Consider the following 26,295-nt stretch of genomic DNA (forward strand, 5'->3'; position numbering starts at 1 on the left):
TCACGTGGAAGAGCAGAGGGTTAAAACTGCGAGATTAGCAGCAGAGATGGCAGATGATTATGAATTAGTTCATAAATCAAAGCTTGGTTTCCGACATCAGTTTCAGCCGGTGAGGGACAGAAACTGGGGACATGAGAAATACTCAAGTGGTAAAGGGAAAGGTGATCTGATGGGAGACAATAAAGAGAGTGTGCCTCAGATTAAAAAAGAAATCCAGGAGGGTGGAAAAGAAATGAAAAGTTTCAAATGTTTTCACTGTAATAAACTAGGCCATGTAAAGTCAGTGTTGGTGGTTGAAGAAAAGCACTGGGAAGGCTGATGTGGTAAAACAGGATAAGACAGTGGGGTTTGTTAAAGTGGTAAAGGAAAGCCCAAGTGAAGCGAAGGAGGTGCAAACAATTGTACAGCCTGATCAAGAGGTGATTGATAAGAAGGTGCCAGATGTCTTTAAAGAATTTACTTGTGTGGGTAAAGTTTACTCATGTGTATCAGGAGGAGCAGGTAAAGAAGTCACAATTTTAAGAGATACAGGAGCTAGTCAATCTTTAATGGTAAGAGATGAGGAGTAATGTAGTTTGGGAAGAATATTGCCAAAAAAGGTGGTATATGCGGAATTCAGGGTGAGAAGGCAAGGTTGGAAAGTCCAGTGAAGAGTGGTGAAGTGGTAGTAGGAGTAATAGAGAAATTATCTTGTCCAGGAATACAGTTTGTCTTGGGTAATGATATAGCTGGATCGCAGGTGGGAGTGATGCCTACTGTGGTTGATAAGCCAGTGGAAAATCAGACAACTGAAGTGTTGAAGGACGAATATCCTGAGATTTTTCCGGATTGTGTAGTAACAAGATCGCAAAGTCACAGGTTAAGACAAGAGGAGAAATCAAAGAGTGAAGATGAAGTTGAAGTGCAATTATCAGAAACGATTTTTGATCAGATGGTTGAAAACAACCAAGAACAGGTGGAGGATGAGGCAGATATTTTTAGTTCAGGAAAATTGGCGGAGTTACAACAGAAAGATGTAGAAATAAAACGGATGTATCAGAAAGCATATACGGAAGACGAATCTGAATGTATACCAGAGTATTATTACTGTAAAAATGATGTCTTGATGAGAAAATGGAAACCTGTACATATGCAGGCGGATAAAAAGTTGGCAGAAGTTTATCAAGTAGTATTGCCGGTAGGGTATAGAAAGGAGGTGTTGCGAGTTGCACATGAGGTACCAGTGGGAGGTCATTTGGGAATAAGGAAAACTCAAGCTAAAATCCAGAAACATTTTTATTGGCCTGGACTACATAAAGATGTAGTTAAATTTTGTCAATCATGTCACACATGTCAAGTGATAGGGAAACCTCAAGCAGTGATAAAACCAGCGCCCTTAATACCCATTCCAGCATTTGAGGAACCTTTTACAAGGGTCTTAATTGATTGCGTAGGACCGCTTCCTAAAACAAAAAGTGGGAATCAATATCTTTTGACGGTAATGGATGTGTCTACTAGGTTTCCAGAGGCCATTCCAGTACGTAATATTACAGCTAAAAAGATTGTGGAGGAATTACTTGAATTCTTTACTAGATATGGACTACCCATAGAAATACAATTGGATCAAGGATCAAATTTTACCTTGAGGCTATTCAAAGAAGTTATGGATAGCTTAGGAATAAAACAATTTAAATCAACTGCATACCATCCAGAATCGCAGGTAGCATTAGAAAGGTGGCATCAGACATTAAAGACAATGTTGAGGGCTTATTGTCAAGATTATCCAGTGGATTGGGATAAAGGAATTCCATTCGTACTGTTTGCAATTAGGGATGCACCTAATGAGTCAACCAAATTTAGTCCTTTTGAACTCATTTTTGGTCATGAGGTAAGAGGACCACTTAAATTGATTAAGGAAAAATTGGTGGGTGAGAAATCTGAAATTACATTATTGGATTACGTGTCAAATTTTAGGGAACGATTAAATAGAGCAGGTGAATTGGCTCGACAACATTTGAAAGTTGCACAAAATGTGATGAAACGGGTAGCGGACAAGAAATCCAAAGTTCGTAGTTTTGCCTGTCGAGATAAAGTTTTAGTATTGTTACCAGTGGGAGGTGAACCTTTAAAAGCTAGGTTTTGTGGACCGTATCAGATTGAAAGGAAATTAAGTGAGGTGAATTATGTGGTGAAAACACCAGATAGAAGGAAGACTCACCGAGTGTGTCATGTGAATATGCTTAAAAGGTACTTTGAAAGGGAAGGAGAGAAAAAGGACGTTTTAATGATTCTAACTCAAAGTGATGAACCAAATCCAGATGACTGTGAATTTGACATACCTCAAATTAAATTGGAAAATGAGGATGTTCTTAAAAATTGGGATATATTGTTGAGATACCATCCAGAGGAAAAACAAACTGACCTGAAAGAGTTATTGATATCACATGGGCAAGTTTGTAGAGATAAATTGGGAAGTACTAAAATGACTATACATGATGTAGATGTGGGAAATGATGTTCCAATCAAACAACATCCATACAGACTTAATCCTTTAAAATTGGCACAGGTTAACAAAGAGATTGAGAGTATGCTGAAAAATGGCATAATTGAAGTGGGTTGCAGCCAATGGAGCTCACCCATCGTGATGGTACCTAAACCAGACGGTACCCAATGGTTGTCTGTGGACTATAGAAAGGTTAATGCAGTTACAAGAATGGACTCTTAACCTATCCCAGGTTTGGAGGATTGCATTGAGAAAGTGGGACAATCAGCTTTTATTTCCAAACTGGATTTAATTAAAGGTTACTGGCAGGTACCTTTATCCGAAAAGGCGAAGGAGATTTCAGCTTTTGTGACTCCAGATGGTATATACCAATTCAAAGTTAGGCCATTTGGCATGAAAAACGCCCCAGCCACATTTTAACGGTTAACTAACAAAGTTGTTTCAGGATTACCCAATTGTGTGATGTACATCGACGATCTGGTAATTATTAGCGAGACTTGGAAAGAACATTTAAAGCATCTGATGGAGTTATTCGATCGACTTCAGGTGGCGGGTTTGGTGATAAACCTAGCCTAAAGTGAATTTGTAAAAGCCCAAGTCACTTTCCTTGGCCATACAATCGGACAGGGTCGAATGGTCACACGGGATGTGAAAACAACAGTTATTGAGGAGTTTCCGATACCCTCGAGATGAAGGGAAATAATGCGAGTTCTTGGCATGAGTGGATTTGATCGATCATTTGTGAAAAATTTTTATAACGTGATTGCTCCACTGATGGACTTGCTGAAGAAACGTCGAAAATTTCAGTGGACAGCGGACTTTCAACAGGCATTTGACTGCCTGAAAGCTGTGATAACCAATGCTCCTGTGTTGGAGAATTACGAGGGACTCTGTGATCAGATTGAACTAAAGTATCTGGCTTTAAAGAGAAATGCCGAGACGTAGAGAAATGGACGGATCATGCAGAGACCTTCTTGTTCAAAGAGACTATCAATCGAGAAGGATTTCAGTGGCAGGAAGAAGAAAAAAAATGGACTATATTATTATACCTGTTTGCGTGTGTTGTTTTTTGAAACTAAAAAGTATATTTACTGTGTGCATTTCTTTAAGGATAGTGAAATGGTGAAAAATGAAACCATCTTGAAGTTGATGGTTTATTTTTTTTTCTTGGGGGGAGGTGTCATATGAGAGTACCTTTAAGAAATGGGTGTTTATAAATGGGTATGTATATAAATATCTGTAGTGAGAGTACCTTTAAGAAATGGGTGTTTACTACTGCAGTGATGTCAGAGAGTGGGCGGAGCTGGGCTGTCTGTCAGCTTTTTACTTTTCTTTTAGGCTGTTTGCTGCAGGGTGTGTTTTAGTTTTGTTTTCAGTGTGGGAGCTGAAGCCAGACAGAGCAGGTGTACTGTTGATCTCTCTGCCATGAAAAGACTATCTCTTGATCATTTGGTGAATTCAGAATTATAAATGTTTTCAGTAGTGACTTTAACCTAATGTGGTTCTGTTAAAAGGTGTTTCTTTTGTAAGTCTTCTGAATGTTAAGAGGACAGCGTAAGCATTACTTAGTGTTGTATTCTTTGGGGGTTGTATTTGAATTGATGGTTGCTAAGATGTTCACGATGTTTCAAAAAGGTTAACTTGAGTTCATAGAATAAACATTGTTTTGCTTAAAAGAATACTTTTCCATTTCTGCTGTAGAGTGGGCCGTGTGCTCCCCATACCACAATCTATTAAAAGTTGTGGGTCAGGTGAACTCCATGATATACTTTGGGGTTCTCTAAACCCTGGCCCGTAACAAGGCGCACATTTGGACGGCGAACGTCGCTTCCTTGTCGGTCGCTGCAGTCAGGCCACTACTGGCGGCTGCTCACCGACGTCTGGGTCTTCATATCGGATTCCTACATCTCTGCATCGGGTCCCCCCAGGGGCCGACACCCGCGTATTCATTGGTCCGTGGCTGTCTGACTGGAAGCTGCTACCTCTGGAGGAGCTGTGTGGGGAGCTGGTCTGTGTCTGAGGTGGTCAATGTGCTGCTTCATCGCTCGGTCCTGAGCTCGATCCTGGTTTGAAACTGTCCGTGTGTAATGCCTTAGGCCAGGCCTTTGAGATTGGCCAATTAGAATACGAGTTCCCTCATTAGTGGCCCAATCAGGGAACCCCTTTCTGTGTATAACAGGGAGCGTCAGATCCTCTGCACTCCCGGTGTAGACAGCAGAGTGAATGCACTCCCGGTGTAGACAGCAGACTGAATGGTCACGGCTGTTCAGCTGTTGGGTTTGTAAATAAAAGGAATTCTGCCTCCGTGGACATATTACACCGTGTTTGTCCAATTAGTGTCCCTGGAACGCACAGCCTCCGAAGTTCAAATGTAAACTATGTCACCGGGTCCAAACTGTCTGGTCCAATTCTGCCTGTCAGGACATAGCCCCGGCCGGCTGGTCCTCACTGCGGCCCCCTTTCCCGCCAATACCTGGGAACGCGAGGCTGAGGCAGGTCCAGAGTCTTTGGCCCAATAAAAGACCAGCCGCGGCATGTGGGGTGGTTCGGTAACAGAATAAAAACCTGGCTAGGTGCAAGCTCTGCTTCTTCGAGCCTCTTTTAAACATTCACGCGGCCCATTCGAAGCCGGGCGGTTTGGGGCTGTGTGGATGTGCCTCTCCCCGTTTACCTTCATAAGGCTGAACGCTTCGCTGGGAAAAGGTGGGTTGTTGTCTGTGACCAACACTCACAGGAGGTTGTGTCGTGAACAAGAGTTGCAGTTTCTCTCTGGGGCAGTGGTCACAGTCCCGGACGGTCAGCTACTCCGAATCCACAACAACTGGGAACATGGAGCCTGGGAGGGAGGGGCAAAATCGGCACGAAGCTGTGCTCGAGGCAGCCCGGCCATTGCCATGGGGGATGAGGCCCAGCGATGGGAGGGTCTGCTGCCCCTCGCAAACACAACCCTGCTGAGCCAGACACATGTATCTGTATCGTGGGCAACACGGTAGCACAGGGCGGCACGCTGTTCCTGCTGGAGTTCTGGGCCCTCACACTCCCGTTCCCTCCTGCTGGAGTTCTGGGCCCTCACACTCCCGTTCCCTCCTGCTGGAGTTCTGGGCCCTCGCACTCCCGTTCCCATCTGCTGGAGATCTGGGCCCTCACACTCCCGTTCCCTCCTGCTGGAGTCCTGGGCCCTCACACTCCCGTTCCCTCCTGCTGGGGTTCTGGGTCCTCACACTCCCGTTCCCATCTGCTGGGGTTCTGGGCCCTCACACTCCCGTTCCCTCCTGCTGGAGTTCTGGGTCCTCACACTCCCGTTCCCTCCTGCTGGAGTTCTGGGCCCTCACACTCCCGTTCCCTCCTGCTGGGGTTCTGGGTCCTCACACTCCCGTTCCCTCCTGCTGGAGTCCTGGGCCCTCACACTCCCGTTCCCTCCTGCTGGAGTTCTGGGCCCTCACACTCCCGTTCCCCCCTGCTGGAGTTCTGGGCCCTCACACTCCAGTTCCCTCCTGCTGGAGTCCTGGGCCCTCACACTCCCGTTCCCTCCTGCTGGAGTTCTGGGCCCTCGCACTCCCGTTCCCTACTGCTGGAGTTCTGGGCCCTCACACTCGCGTTCCCTCCAGATGGGGGCCCCCACACTCCCGTTCCCACCTGCTGGGGACTCTCACACTCCCGTTCCTTCCTGCTGGAGTTCTGGGACCTCACACTCCTGTTCCCTCCTGCGGGGGGCACTCACGCCCACGTTCCCTCCAGCTGGGGGCCCTCACACTCCCGTTCCCACCTGCAGGGGGCTCTCACACTCCCGTTCCTTCCTGCTGGAGTTCTGGGCCCTCACACTCCCGTTCCCTCCTGCTGGAGTCCTGGGCCCTCACACTCCCGTTCCCTCCTGCTGGGGTTCTGGGTCCTCACACTCCCGTTCCCATCTGCTGGGGTTCTGGGCCCTCACACTCCCGTTCCCTCCTGCTGGAGTTCTGGGTCCTCACACTCCCGTTCCCTCCTGCTGGAGTTCTGGGCCCTCACACTCCCGTTCCCTCCTGCTGGGGTTCTGGGTCCTCACACTCCCGTTCCCTCCTGCTGGAGTCCTGGGCCCTCACACTCCCGTTCCCTCCTGCTGGAGTTCTGGGCCCTCACACTCCCGTTCCCCCCTGCTGGAGTTCTGGGCCCTCACACTCCAGTTCCCTCCTGCTGGAGTCCTGGGCCCTCACACTCCCGTTCCCTCCTGCTGGAGTTCTGGGCCCTCGCACTCCCGTTCCCTACTGCTGGAGTTCTGGGCCCTCACACTCGCGTTCCCTCCAGATGGGGGCCCCCACACTCCCGTTCCCACCTGCTGGGGACTCTCACACTCCCGTTCCTTCCTGCTGGAGTTCTGGGACCTCACACTCCTGTTCCCTCCTGCGGGGGGCACTCACGCCCACGTTCCCTCCAGCTGGGGGCCCTCACACTCCCGTTCCCACCTGCAGGGGGCTCTCACACTCCCGTTCCTTCCTGCTGGAGTTCTGGGCCATCACATTCCCGTTCCCTCCTGCTGGAGTTCTGGTCCCTCACACACCCGTTCCCTCCTGCTGGAGTTCTGGGCCCTCTCACTTCAGTTCCCGCCTGCTGGAGTTCTGGGCCCTCACACTCCCGTTCCCTCCTGCTGGGGGACTGGCCCCTCACACTCCCATTCCCTCTGGCTGGAGTTCTGGGCCCACACCCTCCCGTTCCCTCCTGCTGGAGTTCTGGGCTCTCACACTCCCGTTCCCTCCTGCTGGAGTTCTAGGCCCTCACTCTCCCGTTCCCTCCTGCTGGAGTTCTGGGCACTCACACTCCTGTTCCCCCCTGCTGGGGGCCCTCACACTCCCGTTCCCTCCTGCTGGGGGCCCTCACACTCCCGTTCCCTCCTGCTGGGGGCCCTCACACTCCCGTTCCCTCCTGCTGGAGTTCTAGGCCCTCACACTCCCGTTCCCTCCTGCTGGAGTTCTGGGCCCTCGCACTCCCGTTCCCTACTGCTGGAGTTCTGGGCCCTCACACTCGCGTTCCCTCCAGATGGGGGCCCCCACACTCCCGTTCCCACCTGCTGGGGACTCTCACACTCCCGTTCCTTCCTGCTGGAGTTCTGGGACCTCACACTCCTGTTCCCTCCTGCGGGGGGCACTCACGCCCACGTTCCCTCCAGCTGGGGGCCCTCACACTCCCGTTCCCACCTGCAGGGGGCTCTCACACTCCCGTTCCTTCCTGCTGGAGTTCTGGGCCATCACATTCCCGTTCCCTCCTGCTGGAGTTAGACATAGACATAGACATAGAATTTACAGTGCAGAAGGAGGCCATTCGGCCCATCGAGTCTGCACCGGCTCTTGGAAAGAGCACCCTACCGAAGGTCCAAACCTCCACCCTATCCCCAGTAACCCCACCTAATCCCCATAACCCAGTAACCCCACCCTACGGGCAATTTTGGACACTATGGGCAATTTAGCATGGCCAATCCACCTAACCCGCACATCTTTGGACTGTGGGAGGAAACCGGAGAACCCGGAGGAAACCCACGCACACACGGGGAGGATGTGCAAACTCCGCACAGACAGTGACCCAAGCCGGAATCGAACCTGGGACCCTGGAGCTGTGAAGCAATTGTGCTAACCACCATGCTACCGTGCTGCCCCTCACACACCCGTTCCCTCCTGCTGGAGTTCTGGGCCCTCTCACTTCAGTTCCCGCCTGCTGGAGTTCTGGGCCCTCACACTCCCGTTCCCTCCTGCTGGGGGACTGGCCCCTCACACTCCCATTCCCTCTGGCTGGAGTTCTGGGCCCACACCCTCCCGTTCCCTCCTGCTGGAGTTCTGGGCTCTCACACTCCCGTTCCCTCCTGCTGGAGTTCTAGGCCCTCACTCTCTCGTTCCCTCCTGCTGGAGTTCTGGGCACTCACACTCCTGTTCCCCCCTGCTGGGGGCCCTCACACTCCCGTTCCCTCCTGCTGGGGGCCCTCACACTCCCGTTCCCTCCTGCTGGGGGCCCTCACACTCCCGTTCCCTCCTGCTGGAGTTCTGGGCTCTCACACTCCCGTTCCCCCCCTGCTGTGGGTCCTCACACTCCCATTCGCTCCTGCTGGAGTTCTGGGCACTCACGCTCGCGTTCCTTCCTGCTGGGGGCCCTCACACTCCCGTTCCCTCCTGCTGGGGGCCCTCATACTCCTGTTCCCTCCTGCTGGAGTTCTGGGCCCTCACATACCTGTTCCCTCCTGCTGGGGGCTCTCACACTCCCGTTCCCTCCTGCTGGAGTTTTGGGCCCTCACATACCTGTTCCCTCCTGCTGGGGGCTCTCACACTCCCGTTCCCTCCTGCTGGCGTTCTGGGCCCTCACATACCCGTTCCCTCCTGCTGGGGGCTCTCACACTCCCGTTCCCTCCTGCTGGAGTTCTGGGCCCTCGCACTCCTGTTCCCTCCTGCTGGAGGCTCTCACACTCCCGTTCCCTCCTGCTGGAGGCTCTCACACTCCCGTTCCCTCCTGCTACAGTTCTGGGCCCTCGCACTCCTGTTCCCTCCTGCTGGAGTTCTGGGCATTCACAATCTTGTTTCCTCCTGCTGGGGGCCCTCACACTCCCGTTCCCTCATGCTGGTGTTCTGGGCCCTCACACTCCCGTTCACTCTTGCTGGAGATCTGGGCCCTCACACTCCCGTCCCCTCCGGCTGGGGGCCCTCAAACTCCCGTTGCCTCCTGCTGGTGTTCTGAGCCCTGACACTCCCGTTCGCTCCTGCTGGATTTCTGGGCCCTCACACTCCCGTTCCCTCCTGCTGGAGGTCTGGGCCTTCACACTCCCGTTCCCTCCTGCTGGAGTTCTAGGCTCTCAGACTCCCGTTCCCTCCTGCTGGGGGCTCCCACACTCCCGCTCCCTCCTGCTGGAGTTCTGGGCCCTCACTCCCGTTCCCTCCTGCTGGAGGTCTGGGCCCTCACTCCCGTTCCCTCCTACTGGGGGCTCCCACACTCCCGTTCCCACCTGCTGGAGATCTGGGCCCTCACACTCCCGTTCCCTCCTGCTGGATTTCTGGGCCCTCACACTCCCGTTTCCTCCTGCTGGAGGTCTGGGCCTTCACACTCCCGTTCCCTCCTGCTGGAGTTCTAGGCTCTCAGACTCCCGTTCTCTCCTGCTGGTGGCTCTCCCACTCCCGTTCCCACCTGCTGGAGATCTGGGCCCTCACACTCCCATTTCCTCCTGCTGGAGATCGGGGCCCTGACACTCCCGTTCCCTCCTGCTGGAGTACAGGGTCCTCACTCCCGTTCCCTGCTGGAGTTCTGGACCCTCACACTCCCGTTCCCTCCTGCTGGGGGCTCTCACACTCCCGTTCCTTCCTGCTGGAGTTCTGGGCCCTCACTCCCGTTCCCTCCTGCTGGAGCTCAAGGCCCTCACACTCCCGTTCCCTTCTGCTGGGGGCCCTCAAACTCCCCTTCCCTCCTGCTGAAGTTCTGGACCCTCACACTCCCATTCCCTCCTGCTGGGGGCCCTCACACCCCCGTTCCCTCCTGCTGGAGTTCTGGGCCCTCACACTCTCGTTCCGTCCTGCTGGAGTTCTGGGCCCTCACATTCTCGTTCCCCCCCTGCTGTGGTCCCTCACACTCCCATTCCCTCCTGCTGGAGTTCTGGGCCCTCACATTCCCGTTCTCCCACTGCTGGGGGCGCTCACCCCCCCCGTTCCCTCCTGCTGGAGTGCTGGGCCCTCGCACTCCCGTTCCCTCCTGCTGGAGTTCTGGACCCTCACATTCCCGTTCCCCCCGTACTGGGGGCCCACAGACTCCCGTTCCCTCCCTGCTGGGGGCGCTCACACTCCCGTTCCCTCCTGCTGGAGTTCTGGTCCCTCGCACTCCCGTTCCCTCCTGCTGGAGTTCTGGGCCCTCACATACCCGTTCCCTCCTGCTGGAGGCTCTCACACTCCCGTTCCCTCCTGCTACAGTTCTGGGCCCTCGCACTCCTGTTCCCTCCTGCTGGAGTTCTGGGCATTCACAATCTTGTTTCCTCCTGCTGGGGGCCCTCACACTCCCGTTCCCTCATGCTGGTGTTCTGGGCCCTCACACTCCCGTTCGCTCCTGCTGGATTTCTGGGCCCTCAAACTCCCGCTCCCTCCTGCTGGAGGTCTGGGCCTTCACACTCCCGTTCCCTCCTGCTGGAGTTCTAGGCTCTCAGACTCCCGTTCCCTCCTGCTGGGGGCTCCCACACTCCCGTTCCCACCTGCTGGAGTTCTGGGCCCTCACACTCCCGCTCCCTCCTGCTGGAGGTCTGGGCCTTCACACTCCCGTTCCCTCCTGCTGGAGTTCTAGGCTCTCAGACTCCCGTTCCCTCCTGCTGGAGTCCTGGGCCCTCACACTCCCGTTCCCTCCTGCTGGAGTTCTGGGCCCTCACACTCCCGTTCCCTCCTGCTGGAGTTCTGGGCCCTCGCACTCCCGTTCCCTCCTGCTGGAGTTCTGGGCTCTCACACTCCCGTTCCCTCCTGCTGGAGTTCAAGGCCCTCACACTCCCGTTCCCTACTGCTGGAGTGCTGGGCCCTCACACTCGCGTTCCCTCCAGATGGGGGCCCCCACACTCCCGTTCCCACCTGCTGGGGACTCTCACACTCCCGTTCCTTCCTGCTGGAGTTCTGGGACCTCACACTCCTGTTCCCTCCTGCGGGGGGCACTCACGCCCACGTTCCCTCCAGCTGGGGGCCCTCACACTCCTGTTCCCACCTGCAGGGGGCTCTCACACTCCCGTTCCTTCCTGCTGGAGTTCTGGGCCCTCACATTCCCGTTCCCTCCTGCTGGAGTTCTGGTCCCTCACACACCCGTTCCCTCCTGCTGGAGTTCTGGGCCCTCTCACTTCAGTTCCCGCCTGCTGGAGTTCTGGGCCCTCACACTCCCGTTCCCTCCTGCTGGGGGACTGGCCCCTCACACTCCCATTCCCTCTGGCTGGAGTTCTGGGCCCACACCCTCCCGTTCCCTCCTGCTGGAGTTCTAGGCCCTCACTCTCCCGTTCCCTCCTGCTGGAGTTCTGGGCACTCACACTCCCGTTCCCCCCTGCTGGGGGCCCTCACACTCCCGTTCCCTCCTGCTGGGGCCCCTCACACTCCCGTTCCCTCCTGCTGGGGGCCCTCACACTCCCGTTCCCTCCTGCTGGAGTTCTGGGCTCTCACACTCCCGTTCCCCCCTGCTGTGGGTCCTCACACTCCCATTCGCTCCTGCTGGAGTTCTGGGCGCTCACGCTCGCGTTCCTTCCTGCTGGGGGCCCTCACACTCCCGTTCCCTCCTGCTGGGGGCCCTCACACTCCCGTTCCCTCCTGCTGGAGTTCTGGGCCCTCGCACTCCCGTTCCCTACTGCTGGAGTTCTGGGCCCTCACACTCGCGTTCCCTCCAGATGGGGGCCCCCACACTCCCGTTCCCACCTGCTGGGGACTCTCACACTCCCGTTCCTTCCTGCTGGAGTTCTGGGACCTCACACTCCTGTTCCCTCCTGCGGGGGGCACTCACGCCCACGTTCCCTCCAGCTGGGGGCCCTCACACTCCCGTTCCCACCTGCAGGGGGCTCTCACACTCCCGTTCCTTCCTGCTGGAGTTCTGGGCCATCACATTCCCGTTCCCTCCTGCTGGAGTTCTGGTCCCTCACACACCCGTTCCCTCCTGCTGGAGTTCTGGGCCCTCTCACTTCAGTTCCCGCCTGCTGGAGTTCTGGGCCCTCACACTCCCGTTCCCTCCTGCTGGGGGACTGGCCCCTCACACTCCCATTCCCTCTGGCTGGAGTTCTGGGCCCACACGCTCCCGTTCCCTCCTGCTGGAGTTCTGGGCTCTCACACTCCCGTTCCCTCCTGCTGGAGTTCTAGGCCCTCACTCTCCCGTTCCCTCCTGCTGGAGTTCTGGGCACTCACACTCCTGTTCCCCCCTGCTGGGGGCCCTCACACTCCCGTTCCCTCCTGCTGGGGGCCCTCACACTCCCGTTCCCTCCTGCTGGGGGCCCTCACACTCCCGTTCCCTCCTGCTGGAGTTCTGGGCTCTCACACTCCCGTTTCCCCCCTGCTGTGGGTCCTCACACTCCCATTCGCTCCTGCTGGAGTTCTGGGCACTCACGCTCGCGTTCCTTCCTGCTGGGGGCCCTCACACTCCCGTTCCCTCCTGCTGGGGGCCCTCATACTCCTGTTCCCTCCTGCTGGAGTTCTGGGCCCTCACATACCTGTTCCCTCCTGCTGGGGGCTCTCACACTCCCGTTCCCTCCTGCTGGAGTTTTGGGCCCTCACATACCTGTTCCCTCCTGCTGGGGGCTCTCACACTCCCGTTCCCTCCTGCTGGCGTTCTGGGCCCTCACATACCCGTTCCCTCCTGCTGGGGGCTCTCACACTCCCGTTCCCTCCTGCTGGAGTTCTGGGCCCTCGCACTCCTGTTCCCTCCTGCTGGAGGCTCTCACACTCCCGTTCCCTCCTGCTGGAGGCTCTCACACTCCCGTTCCCTCCTGCTACAGTTCTGGGCCCTCGCACTCCTGTTCCCTCCTGCTGGAGTTCTGGGCATTCACAATCTTGTTTCCTCCTGCTGGGGGCCCTCACACTCCCGTTCCCTCATGCTGGTGTTCTGGGCCCTCACACTCCCGTTCACTCTTGCTGGAGATCTGGGCCCTCACACTCCCGTCCCCTCCGGCTGGGGGCCCTCAAACTCCCGTTGCCTCCTGCTGGTGTTCTGAGCCCTGACACTCCCGTTCGCTCCTGCTGGATTTCTGGGCCCTCACACTCCCGTTCCCTCCTGCTGGAGGTCTGGGCCTTCACACTCCCGTTCCCTCCTGCTGGAGTTCTAGGCTCTCAGACTCCCGTTCCCTCCTGCTGGGGGCTCCCACACTCCCGCTCCCTCCTGCTGGAGTTCTGGGCCCTCACTCCCGTTCCCTCCTGCTGGAGGTCTGGGCCCTCACTCCCGTTCCCTCCTGCTGGGGGCTCCCACACTCCCGTTCCCACCTGCTGGAGATCTGGGCCCTCACACTCCCGTTCCCTCCTGCTGGATTTCTGGGCCCTCACACTCCCGTTTCCTCCTGCTGGAGGTCTGGGCCTTCACACTCCCGTTCCCTCCTGCTGGAGTTCTAGGCTCTCAGACTCCCGTTCTCTCCTGCTGGTGGCTCTCCCACTCCCGTTCCCACCTGCTGGAGATCTGGGCCCTCACACTCCCATTTCCTCCTGCTGGAGATCGGGGCCCTGACACTCCCGTTCCCTCCTGCTGGAGTACAGGGTCCTCACTCCCGTTCCCTGCTGGAGTTCTGGACCCTCACACTCCCGTTCCCTCCTGCTGGGGGCTCTCACACTCCCGTTCCTTCCTGCTGGAGTTCTGGGCACTCACTCCCGTTCCCTCCTGCTGGAGCTCAAGGCCCTCACACTCCCGTTCCCTTCTGCTGGGGGCCCACAAACTCCCCTTCCCTCCTGCTGAAGTTCTGGGCCCTCACTCCCGTTCCCTCCTGCTGGGGGCCCACAAACTCCCCTTCCCTCCTGCTGGAGTTCTGGGCCCTCACTCCCGTTCCCTCCTGCTGGAGGTCTGGGCCCTCACTCCCGTTCCCTCCTGCTGGGGGCTCCCACACTCCCGTTCCCACCTGCTGGAGATCTGGGCCCTCACACTCCCGTTCCCTCCTGCTGGATTTCTGGGCCCTCACACTCCCGTTTCCTCCTGCTGGAGGTCTGGGCCTTCACACTCCCGTTCCCTCCTGCTGGAGTTCTAGGCTCTCAGACTCCCGTTCTCTCCTGCTGGTGGCTCTCCCACTCCCGTTCCCACCTGCTGGAGATCTGGGCCCTCACACTCCCATTTCCTCCTGCTGGAGATCGGGGCCCTGACACTCCCGTTCCCTCCTGCTGGAGTACAGGGTCCTCACTCCCGTTCCCTGCTGGAGTTCTGGACCCTCACACTCCCGTTCCCTCCTGCTGGGGGCTCTCACACTCCCGTTCCTTCCTGCTGGAGTTCTGGGCACTCACTCCCGTTCCCTCCTGCTGGAGCTCAAGGCCCTCACACTCCCGTTCCCTTCTGCTGGGGGCCCACAAACTCCCCTTCCCTCCTGCTGAAGTTCTGGACCCTCACACTCCCATTCCCTCCTGCTGGGGGCCCTCACACCCCCGTTCCCTCCTGCTGGAGTTCTGGGCCCTCACACTCTCGTTCCGTCCTGCTGGAGTTCTGGGCCCTCACATTCTCGTTCCCCCCCTGCTGTGGTCCCTCACACTCCCATTCCCTCCTGCTGGAGTTCTGGGCCCTCACATTCCCGTTCCCTCCTGCTGGAGTTCTGGACCCTCACATTCCCGTTCCCCCCGTACTGGGGGCCCACAGACTCCCGTTCCCTCCCTGCTGGGGGCGCTCACACTCCCGTTCCCTCCTGCTGGAGTTCTGGTCCCTCGCACTCCCGTTCCCTCCTGCTGGAGTTCTGGGCCCTCACATACCCGTTCCCTCCTGCTGGAGGCTCTCACACTCCCGTTCCCTCCTGCTACAGTTCTGGGCCCTCGCACTCCTGTTCCCTCCTGCTGGAGTTCTGGGCATTCACAATCTTGTTTCCTCCTGCTGGGGGCCCTCACACTCCCGTTCCCTCATGCTGGTGTTCTGGGCCCTCACACTCCCGTTCGCTCCTGCTGGATTTCTGGGCCCTCAAACTCCCGCTCCCTCCTGCTGGAGGTCTGGGCCTTCACACTCCCGTTCCCTCCTGCTGGAGTTCTAGGCTCTCAGACTCCCGTTCCCTCCTGCTGGGGGCTCCCACACTCCCGTTCCCACCTGCTGGAGTTCTGGGCCCTCACACTCCCGCTCCCATCCTGCTGGAGGTCTGGGCCTTCACACTCCCGTTCCCTCCTGCTGGAGTTCTAGGCTCTCAGACTCCCGTTCCCTCCTGCTGGGGACTCCCACACTCCCGCTCCCTCCTGCTGGAGTTCTGGGCCCTCACACTCCAGTTCCCTCCTGCTGGAGTCCTGGGCCCTCACACTCCCGTTCCCTCCTGCTGGAGTTCTGGGCCCTCACACTCCCGTTCCCTCCTGCTGGAGTTCTGGGCCCTCGCACTCCCGTTCCCTCCTGCTGGAGTTCTGGGCTCTCACACTCCCGTTCCCTCCTGCTGGAGTTCAAGGCCCTCACACTCCCGTTCCCTACTGCTGGAGTTCTGGGCCCTCACACTCGCGTTCCCTCCAGATGGGGGCCCCCACACTCCCGTTCCCACCTGCTGGGGCTCTCACACTCCCGTTCCTTCCTGCTGGATTTCTGGGCCCTCACACTCCCGTTCCCTCCTGCTGGAGGTCTGGGCCTTCACACTCCCGTTCCCTCCTGCTGGAGTTCTAGGCTCTCAGACTCCCGTTCCCTCCTGCTGGGGGCTCCCACACTCCCGCTCCCTCCTGCTGGAGTTCTGGGCCCTCACTCCCGTTCCCTCCTGCTGGAGGTCTGGGCCCTCACTCCCGTTCCCTCCTGCTGGGGGCTCCCACACTCCCGTTCCCACCTGCTGGAGATCTGGGCCCTCACACTCCCGTTCCCTCCTGCTGGATTTCTGGGCCCTCACACTCCCGTTTCCTCCTGCTGGAGTTCTGGGACCTCACACTCCTGTTCCCTCCTGCGGGGGGCACTCACGCCCACGTTCCCTCCAGCTGGGGGCCCTCACACTCCCGTTCCCACCTGCAGGGGGCTCTCACACTCCCGTTCCTTCCTGCTGGAGTTCTGGGCCCTCACATTCCCGTTCCCTCCTGCTGGAGTTCTGGTCCCTCACACACCCGTTCCCTCCTGCTGGAGTTCTGGGCCCTCTCACTTCAGTTCCCGCCTGCTGGAGTTCTGGGCCCTCACACTCCCGTTCCCTCCTGCTGGGGGACTGGCCCCTCACACTCCCATTCCCTCTGGCTGGAGTTCTGGGCCCACACCCTCCCGTTCCCTCCTGCTGGAGTTCTGGGCTCTCACACTCCCGTTCCCTCCTGCTGGAGTTCTAGGCCCTCACTCTCCCGTTCCCTCCTGCTGGAGTTCTGGGCACTCACACTCCTGTTCCCCCCTGCTGGGGGCCCTCACACTCCCGTTCCCTCCTGCTGGGGGCCCTCACACTCCCGTTCCCTCCTGCTGGGGGCCCTCACACTCCCGTTCCCTCCTGCTGGAGTTCTGGGCTCTCTCACTCCCGTTCCCCCCCTGCTGTGCGTCCTCACACTCCCATTCGCTCCTGCTGGAGTTCTGGGCACTCACGCTCGCGTTCCTTCCTGCTGGGGGCCCTCATACTCCTGTTCCCTCCTGCTGGAGTTCTGGGCCCTCACATACCTGTTCCCTCCTGCTGGGGGCCCTCATACTCCTGTTCCCTCCTGCTGGCGTTCTGGGCCCTCACATACCCGTTCCCTCCTGCTGGGGGCTCTCACACTCCCGTTCCCTCCTGCTGGAGTTCTGGGCCCTCGCACTCCTGTTCCCTCCTGCTGGAGGCTCTCACACTCCCGTTCCCTCCTGCTGGAGGCTCTCACACTCCCGTTCCCTCCTGCTGCAGTTCTGGGCCCTCGCACTCCTGTTCCCTCCTGCTGGAGTTCTGGGCATTCACAATCTTGTTTCCTCCTGCTGGGGGCCCTCACACTCCCGTTCCCTCATGCTGGTGTTCTGGGCCCTCACACTCCCGTTCACTCTTGCTGGAGATCTGGGCCCTCACACTCCCGTCCCCTCCGGCTGGGGGCCCTCAAACTCCCGTTGCCTCCTGCTGGTGTTCTGAGCCCTCACACTCCCGTTCGCTCCTGCTGGATTTCTGGGCCCTCACACTCCCGTTCCCTCCTGCTGGAGGTCTGGGCCTTCACACTCCCGTTCCCTCCTGCTGGAGTTCTAGGCTCTCAGACTCCCGTTCCCTCCTGCTGGGGGCTCCCACACTCCCGCTCCCTCCTGCTGGAGTTCTGGGCCCTCACTCCCGTTCCCTCCTGCTGGAGGTCTGGGCCCTCACTCCCGTTCCCTCCTGCTGGGGGCTCCCACACTCCCGTTCCCACCTGCTGGAGATCTGGGCCCTCACACTCCCGTTCCCTCCTGCTGGATTTCTGGGCCTTCACACTCCCGTTCCCTCCTGCTGGAGTTCTAGGCTCTCAGACTCCCGTTCTCTCCTGCTGGTGGCTCTCCCACTCCCGTTCCCACCTGCTGGAGATCTGGGCCCTCACACTCCCATTTCCTCCTGCTGGAGATCGGGGCCCTGACACTCCCGTTCGCTCCTGCTGGAGTACAGGGTCCTCACTCCCGTTCCCTGCTGGAGTTCTGGACCCTCACACTCCCGTTCCCTCCTGCTGGGGGCTCTCACACTCCCGTTCCTTCCTGCTGGAGTTCTGGGCCCTCACTCCCGTTCCCTCCTGCTGGAGCTCAAGGCCCTCACACTCCCGTTCCCTTCTGCTGGGGGCCCTCAAACTCCCCTTCCCTCCTGCTGAAGTTCTGGACCCTCACACTCCCATTCCCTCCTGCTGGGGGCCCTCACACCCCCGTTCCCTCCTGCTGGAGTTCTGGGCCCTCACACTCTCGTTCCGTCCTGCTGGAGTTCTGGGCCCTCACATTCTCGTTCCCCCCCTGCTGTGGTCCCTCACACTCCCATTCCCTCCTGCTGGAGTTCTGGGCCCTCACATTCCCGTTCTCCCACTGCTGGGGGCGCTCACCCCCCCGTTCCCTCCTGCTGGAGTGCTGGGCCCTCGCACTCCCGTTCCCTCCTGCTGGAGTTCTGGACCCTCACATTCCCGTTCCCCCCGTACTGGGGGCCCACAGACTCCCGTTCCCTCCCTGCTGGGGGCGCTCACACTCCCGTTCCCTCCTGCTGGAGTTCTGGTCCCTCGCACTCCCGTTCCCTCCTGCTGGAGTTCTGGGCCCTCACATACCCGTTCCCTCCTGCTGGAGGCTCTCACACTCCCGTTCCCTCCTGCTACAGTTCTGGGCCCTCGCACTCCTGTTCCCTCCTGCTGGAGTTCTGGGCATTCACAATCTTGTTTCCTCCTGCTGGGGGCCCTCACACTCCCGTTCCCTCATGCTGGTGTTCTGGGCCCTCACACTCCCGTTCGCTCCTGCTGGATTTCTGGGCCCTCAAACTCCCGCTCCCTCCTGCTGGAGGTCTGGGCCTTCACACTCCCGTTCCCTCCTGCTGGAGTTCTAGGCTCTCAGACTCCCGTTCCCTCCTGCTGGGGGCTCCCACACTCCCGTTCCCACCTGCTGGAGTTCTGGGCCCTCACACTCCCGCTCCCTCCTGCTGGAGGTCTGGGCCTTCACACTCCCGTTCCCTCCTGCTGGAGTTCTAGGCTCTCAGACTCCCGTTCCCTCCTGCTGGGGACTCCCACACTCCCGCTCCCTCCTGCTGGAGTTCTGGGCCCTCACACTCCCGTTCCCTCCTGCTGGAGTTCTGGGCTCTCACACTCCCGTTCCCTCCTGCTGGAGTTCAAGGCCCTCACACTCCCGTTCCCTACTGCTGGAGTTCTGGGCCCTCACACTCGCGTTCCCTCCAGATGGGGGCCCCCACACTCCCGTTCCCATCTGCTGGGGACTCTCACACTCCCGTTCCATCCTGCTGGAGTTCTGGGACCTCACACTCCTGTTCCCTCCTGCGGGGGGCACTCACGCCCACGTTCCCTCCAGCTGGGGGCCCTCACACTCCCGTTCCCACCTGCAGGGGGCTCTCACACTCCCGTTCCTTCCTGCTGGAGTTCTGGGCCCTCACATTCCCGTTCCCTCCTGCTGGAGTTCTGGTCCCTCACACACCCGTTCCCTCCTGCTGGAGTTCTGGGCCCTCTCACTTCAGTTCCCGCCTGCTGGAGTTCTGGGCCCTCACACTCCCGTTCCCTCCTGCTGGGGGACTGGCCCCTCACACTCCCATTCCCTCTGGCTGGAGTTCTGGGCCCACACCCTCCCGTTCCCTCCTGCTGGAGTTCTGGGCTCTCACACTCCCGTTCCCTCCTGCTGGAGTTCTAGGCCCTCACTCTCCCGTTCCCTCCTGCTGGAGTTCTGGGCACTCACACTCCCGTTCCCCCCTGCTGGGGGCCCTCACACTCCCGTTCCCTCCTGCTGGGGGCCCTCACACTCCCGTTCCCTCCTGCTGGGGGCCCTCACACTCCCGTTCCCTCCTGCTGGAGTTCTGGGCTCTCACACTCCCGTTCCCCCCCTGCTGTGGGTCCTCACACTCCCATTCGCTCCTGCTGGAGTTCTGGGCGCTCACGCTCGCGTTCCTTCCTGCTGGGGGCCCTCACACTCCCGTTCCCTCCTGCTGGGGGCCCTCATACTCCTGTTCCCTCCTGCTGGAGTTCTGGGCCCTCACATACCTGTTCCCTCCTGCTGGGGGCTCTCACACTCCCGTTCCCTCCTGCTGGAGTTTTGGGCCCTCACATACCTGTTCCCTCCTGCTGGGGGCTCTCACACTCCCGTTCCCTCCTGCTGGCGTTCTGGGCCCTCACATACCCGTTCCCTCCTGCTGGGGGCTCTCACACTCCCGTTCCCTCCTGCTGGAGTTCTGGGCCCTCGCACTCCTGTTCCCTCCTGCTGGAGGCTCTCACACTCCCGTTCCCTCCTGCTGGAGGCTCTCACACTCCCGTTCCCTCCTGCTACAGTTCTGGGCCCTCGCACTCCTGTTCCCTCCTGCTGGAGTTCTGGGCATTCACAATCTTGTTTCCTCCTGCTGGGGGCCCTCACACTCCCGTTCCCTCCTGCTGGAGTTCTGGGCCCTCACACTCCCGTTCACTCTTGCTGGAGATCTGGGCCCTCACACTCCCGTCCCCTCCGGCTGGGGGCCCTCAAACTCCCGTTGCCTCCTGCTGGTGTTCTGAGCCCTCACACTCCCGTTCGCTCCTGCTGGATTTCTGGGCCCTCACACTCCCGTTCCCTCCTGCTGGAGGTCTGGGCCTTCACACTCCCGTTCCCTCCTGCTGGAGTTCTAGGCTCTCAGACTCCCGTTCCCTCCTGCTGGGGGCTCCCACACTCCCGCTCCCTCCTGCTGGAGTTCTGGGCCCTCACTCCCGTTCCCTCCTGCTGGAGGTCTGGGCCCTCACTCCCGTTCCCTCCTGCTGGGGGCTCCCACACTCCCGTTCCCACCTGCTGGAGATCTGGGCCCTCACACTCCCGTTCCCTCCTGCTGGATTTCTGGGCCCTCACACTCCCGTTTCCTCCTGCTGGAGGTCTGGGCCTTCACACTCCCGTTCCCTCCTGCTGGAGTTCTAGGCTCTCAGACTCCCGTTCTCTCCTGCTGGTGGCTCTCCCACTCCCGTTCCCACCTGCTGGAGATCTGGGCCCTCACACTCCCATTTCCTCCTGCTGGAGATCGGGGCCCTGACACTCCCGTTCCCTCCTGCTGGAGTACAGGGTCCTCACTCCCGTTCCCTGCTGGAGTTCTGGACCCTCACACTCCCGTTCCCTCCTGCTGGGGGCTCTCACACTCCCGTTCCTTCCTGCTGGAGTTCTGGGCCCTCACTCCCGTTCCCTCCTGCTGGAGCTCAAGGCCCTCACACTCCGGTTCCCTTCTGCTGGGGGCCCTCAAACTCCCCTTCCCTCCTGCTGAAGTTCTGGACCCTCACACTCCCATTCCCTCCTGCTGGGGGCCCTCACACCCCCGTTCCCTCCTGCTGGAGTTCTGGGCCCTCACACTCTCGTTCCGTCCTGCTGGAGTTCTGGGCCCTCACATTCTCGTTCCCCCCCTGCTGTGGTCCCTCACACTCCCATTCCCTCCTGCTGGAGTTCTGGGCCCTCACATTCCCGTTCTCCCACTGCTGGGGGCGCTCACCCCCCCGTTCCCTCCTGCTGGAGTGCTGGGCCCTCGCACTCCCGTTCCCTCCTGCTGGAGTTCTGGACCCTCACATTCCCGTTCCCCCCGTACTGGGGGCCCACAGACTCCCGTTCCCTCCCTGCTGGGGGCGCTCACACTCCCGTTCCCTCCTGCTGGAGTTCTGGTCCCTCGCACTCCCGTTCCCTCCTGCTGGAGTTCTGGGCCCTCACATACCCGTTCCCTCCTGCTGGAGGCTCTCACACTCCCGTTCCCTCCTGCTACAGTTCTGGGCCCTCGCACTCCTGTTCCCTCCTGCTGGAGTTCTGGGCATTCACAATCTTGTTTCCTCCTGCTGGGGGCCCTCACACTCCCGTTCCCTCATGCTGGTGTTCTGGGCCCTCACACTCCCGTTCGCTCCTGCTGGATTTCTGGGCCCTCAAACTCCCGCTCCCTCCTGCTGGAGGTCTGGGCCTTCACACTCCCGTTCCCTCCTGCTGGAGTTCTAGGCTCTCAGACTCCCGTTCCCTCCTGCTGGGGGCTCCCACACTCCCGTTCCCACCTGCTGGAGTTCTGGGCCCTCACACTCCCGCTCCCTCCTGCTGGAGGTCTGGGCCTTCACACTCCCGTTCCCTCCTGCTGGAGTTCTAGGCTCTCAGACTCCCGTTCCCTCCTGCTGGGGACTCCCACACTCCCGCTCCCTCCTGCTGGAGTTCTGGGCCCTCACTCCCGTTCCCTCCTGCTGGAGTTCTAGGCTATCAGACTCCCGTTCTCTCCTGCTGGTGGCTCTCCCACTCCCGTTCCCACCTGCTGGAGATCTGGGCCCTCACACTCCCATTTCCTCCTGCTGGAGATCGGGGCCCTGACACTCCCGTTCCCTCCTGCTGGAGTTCTGGGCCCTCACACTCCCGTTCCCTCCTGCTGGATTTCTGGGCCCTCACACTCCCACTCCCTCCTGCTGGAGTTCTGGGCCCTCACACACCCATCCCCTCCTGCTGGAGTTCTGGGTCCTCACACTTCCGTTCCCACCTGCTGGAGATCTGGGCCCTCGAACACCCCTTCCCTCCTGCTGTAGTTCTGGACCCTCACACTCCCGTTCCCTCCTGATGGGGGCCCTCACACCCCCGTTCCCTCCTGCTGGAGTTCTGGGCCCTCACACTCTCGTTCCCCCCTGCTGGAGTTCTGTGCCCTAACATTCCCGTTCCCCCCCTGCTGGGGGCCCTCACACTCCCATTCCCTCCTGCTGGAGTTCTGGGCCCTCACATTCCCATTCCCCCCCTGCTGGGGGCGCTCGCCCCCCCGTTCCCTCCTGCTGGAGTTCTGGGCCCTCGCAATCCCGTTCCCTCCTGCTGGAGTTCTGGACCCTCACATTCCCATTCCCTCCCTGCTGGGGGCTCTCACACTCCCGTTCCCTCGTGCTGGAGTTCTGGGCCCTCGCACTCCCGTTCCCTCGTGCTGGAGTTCTGGGCCCTCGCACTCCCGTTCCCTCCTGCTGGAGTTCTGGACCCTCACTCCCGTTCCCTCCTGCTGGAGTTCTGGACCCTCACACTCCCGTTCCCTCCTGCTGGAGTTCTGGGCCCTCACTCCCGTTCCCTCCTGCTGGAATTCTGGGCCCTCACACTCTCATTCCCTCCTGCTGGATTTCTGGGCCCACACACTACCGTTCCCTCCTGCTGGAGTTCTGGGCCCTCACACTCCTGTTCCCTCCTGCTGGAGTTCTGGACCCTCACACTCCCGTTCCCTCCTGCTGGAGTTCTGGGCCCTCACTCCCGTTCCCTCCTGCTGGAATTCTGGGCCCTCACACTCTCGTTCCCTCCTGCTGGATTTCTGGGCCCACACACTACCGTTCCCTCCTGCTGGAGTTCTGGGCCCTCACACTCCCGTTCCCTCCTGCTGGAGTTCTGGGCCCTCACATTCCTGTTCCGTCCTGCTGGAGTTCTGGGCACTCACACTCCCGTTCCCTCCTGCTGGGGGCCCTCACACTCCCGTTCCCTCCTGCTGGGGGCCCTCATACTCCCATTCCCTCCTGCTGGGGGCCCTCACACTCCTATTCCCTCCTGCTGGGGGCCCTCATACTCCCATTCCCTCCTGCTGGGGGCCCTCATACTCCCATTCCCTCCTGCTGTGGGACTGGCCCCTCACACTCACGTTCCCTCTGGCTAGAGTTCTGTGCCCTCACACTCCTGTTCCCTCCTGCTGGAGTTCTGGGCCCTCACACACCCGTTCCCTCCTGCTGGAGCTCTGGGCCCTCACTCCCGTTCCCTCCTGCTGGACTTCTGGGCCCTCACACTCCCGTTCCCTCCTGCTGGAGTTCTGGGCCCTCACACTCCTGTTCCCGCCTGCTGGACTTCTGGGCCCTCACACTCCCGTTCCCTCCTGCTGGACTTCTGGGCCCTCACACTCCTGTTCCCGCCTGCTGGAGTTCTGGGCCCTCACACCTCCGGTCCTCCTGCTGGAGCTCTGGGCCCTCACACTCCCGTTCCCCCCTACTGGTGTTCTGGGCCTTCACACTCCCGTTCCCTCCTGCTGGAGTTCTGGGCCCTCACACTCCCGTTCCGTCCTGCTGGGGGCCCTCATACTCCCATTCCCTCCTGCTGGGGGACTGGCCCCTCACACTCCCGTTGCCTCCTACTGGAGTTCTGGGCCCTCACACTCCCGTTCCATCCTGCTGGAGCTCTGGGCCCTCACACTCCCGTTTCCCCCTACTGGAGTTCTGGGCCCACACCCTCCCGTTCCCTCCTGCTGGAGTTCTGGGCTCTCACACTCCCGTTCCCTCCTGCTGGAGTTCTGGGCACTCACACTCCCGTTCCCTCCTGCTGGGGGCCCTCACACTCCCGTTCCGTCCTGCTGGGGGCCCTCACCCTCCCGTTCGCTCCTGCTGGAGTTCTGGGCCCTCACACTCCCGCTCCCTCCTGCTGGATTTCTGGGCCCTCACACACCCGTTCCCTCCTGCTGGAGTTCTAACTGATATCTTTGTATCTTCATTGGCTAGAGGTGAGATCCCAGAGGACTGGAGAATAGCTAATGTGGTCCCGCTGTTTAAGAAAGGTAGCAGGGATAATCTTGGAAACTATAGGCCGGTGAGCCTCACGTTGGGAGTAGGTAAATTATTGGAGAGGATTCTCAGGGACAGGATTTATACCCATTTGGAAACAAATGGACTGATTAGCGATAGACAGCACGGTTTTGTGAAGGGGAGGTCGTGTCTCACTAACTTGATTGAGTTTTTTGAGGCGGTGACAAAGATGATTGATGAGGGGAGGGCGGTGGATGTTGTTTACATGGACTTCAGGAAGCCTTTGACAAGGTGCCTTGTGGGCGGCACGGTAGCACAGTGGTTAGCACTGTTGCTTCACAGCTCCAGGTGGAGGTTCGGGTGAGCTTTTTCATTTCTGATAGGCCTGGGTGTCGATTGTGCAGGTTGTGTGATATAAAGTGCTGTCCAATGTGCAGGAGCAGGAAGCCAGTCCTGCATAAAGGATGTCTCCTTCCTGCTAAACTCAGATATTGTCATCGAAAAAGTGTTAACCTTGTTGGGCACTTTCCGACGTTCACCCCTGCACACTACGGCAGACCTTAAATAATAACCGATCTGTTTCAGTCCACTCACGTGTTTGGGCCGCCGTGACTGACAATGTCGAAGATGTTTAACGTGGCGGCTCTGGGGGGAGTTGGAGGGCATGTCGCAGCTGGCGCCGACTCAACGCATCTGCATTCGCGTTCTGCGTGCCAGGCCGGTGCTCGAAAGCATATTCACACCCAGCCAACGAGAGGGCCCATCTCCGGACACGCACTGACGTGACAGCTGGGCCAGCTTATCCTCCTGGAAGAATCCCCAACAGCGGTTTATGGTCCGTCAGTGTTGTAAAGCGACACCCACACATGTATGATGGACCTTTCTGACTGTGAAAAGCACGGCCAATCTTTCCTTCTCAATTTGGGCGTAATTCCTCTCCGCAGTGGTCAGCGGAGGCGAAGACAATCGGCCGCTCCCGACCGATGTCCATGCATTGTGACAAAATGGCGGCAGTACCATGTGGCGAGGTATCGCACGTGATCACTCGTGGTGTGACGGGATTGTTGTGTGTCAGTAAGCCGAATGACATTAGTTTTGTCTTCACTTTAGTAAACGCCTCTTCCTGTGGTGTTTTTTCTTCAGCCGGACATGCAGGGGGGGCCGAGCGAGGTAGCGGATCCAGGGATGAATTTTCCAGAATAATTCATGAGCCCAGTGAACAAACACAGCCCAGTTGTGTTCTCTGGTGTGGGGGCCTGTTGGATCGCTCGCACCTTCTCTTTCACCGGGGGTAGTCCAGCCCGGTCTGCCCAGTACCCGAAGTAAATGACCTCCCTGGCGCGAGAAACACAATTCTCTCTTTTTAAACAAACACCCAATTCTGAAAAGCGGCAGAGAACTTTGTCCAGGTTGCTCACACATTCCCGTTCCATCGTACCCATGACCAATACGTGTTCCCATTCCATCATACCCATGACCAATACGTGTTCCCATTCCATCGTACCCATGACCAATACGTGTTCCCATTCCATCGTACCCATGACCAATACGTGTTCCCATTCCATCGTACCCATGACCAATACGTGTTCCCATTCCATCGTACCCATGACCAATACGTGTTCCCATTCCATCGTACCCATGACCAATAAGTGTTCCCGTTCCATCGTACCCATGACCAAGACGTGTTCCCATTCCATCGTACCCATAACCAATACATGTTCCCATTCCATCTTACCCATGACCAATACTGTTCCCATTCCATCTTACCCATGACCAATACATGTTCCCATTCCATCTTACCCATGACCAATACGTGTTCCCATTCCATCGTACCATGACTAATACGTGTTCCCATTCCACCTTACCCATGACCAATACATGTTCCCATTCCATCTTACCCATGACCAATACGTGTTCCCATTCCATCGTACCCATGACCAATAAGTGTTCCCGTTCCATCGTACCCATCACCAATACGTGTTCCCATTCCATCGTACCCATGATCAATACGTGTTCACATTCCATCGTACCCCTGACCAATACGTGTTCCCGTTCCATTGTACCCATGACCAACAAGTCATCCAAATAAACCACCAGACATGACAGGCCACCCACAGTGTGTTCCATGACACACTGGAAAATGGCGCAGGCCGACACTACACCAAAGGGCAATCTGGTGTA

The 26,295-nt window shown here is 58.6% G+C and overlaps 1 protein-coding gene across 1 annotated transcript in view; it reads right to left on the bottom strand.

Moving 5' to 3' along the window:
• Window positions 1-25,839, bottom strand: part of cnga4 (cyclic nucleotide gated channel subunit alpha 4) — a 184,665-nt gene extending 158,826 nt beyond the window's left edge. The window contains exon 1 of the mRNA XM_072475925.1: window positions 25,553-25,839. Within this exon, the coding sequence (XP_072332026.1) occupies window positions 25,553-25,839 (287 nt within the window). The remainder of the gene's footprint in view (window positions 1-25,552) is intronic.
• Between the last annotated feature and the right edge of the window lie 456 nt (window positions 25,840-26,295).

This window comes from Scyliorhinus torazame, chromosome 15 (assembly GCF_047496885.1).
Source record: "Scyliorhinus torazame isolate Kashiwa2021f chromosome 15, sScyTor2.1, whole genome shotgun sequence".
Taxonomy (NCBI): Eukaryota; Metazoa; Chordata; class Chondrichthyes; order Carcharhiniformes; family Scyliorhinidae; genus Scyliorhinus; species Scyliorhinus torazame.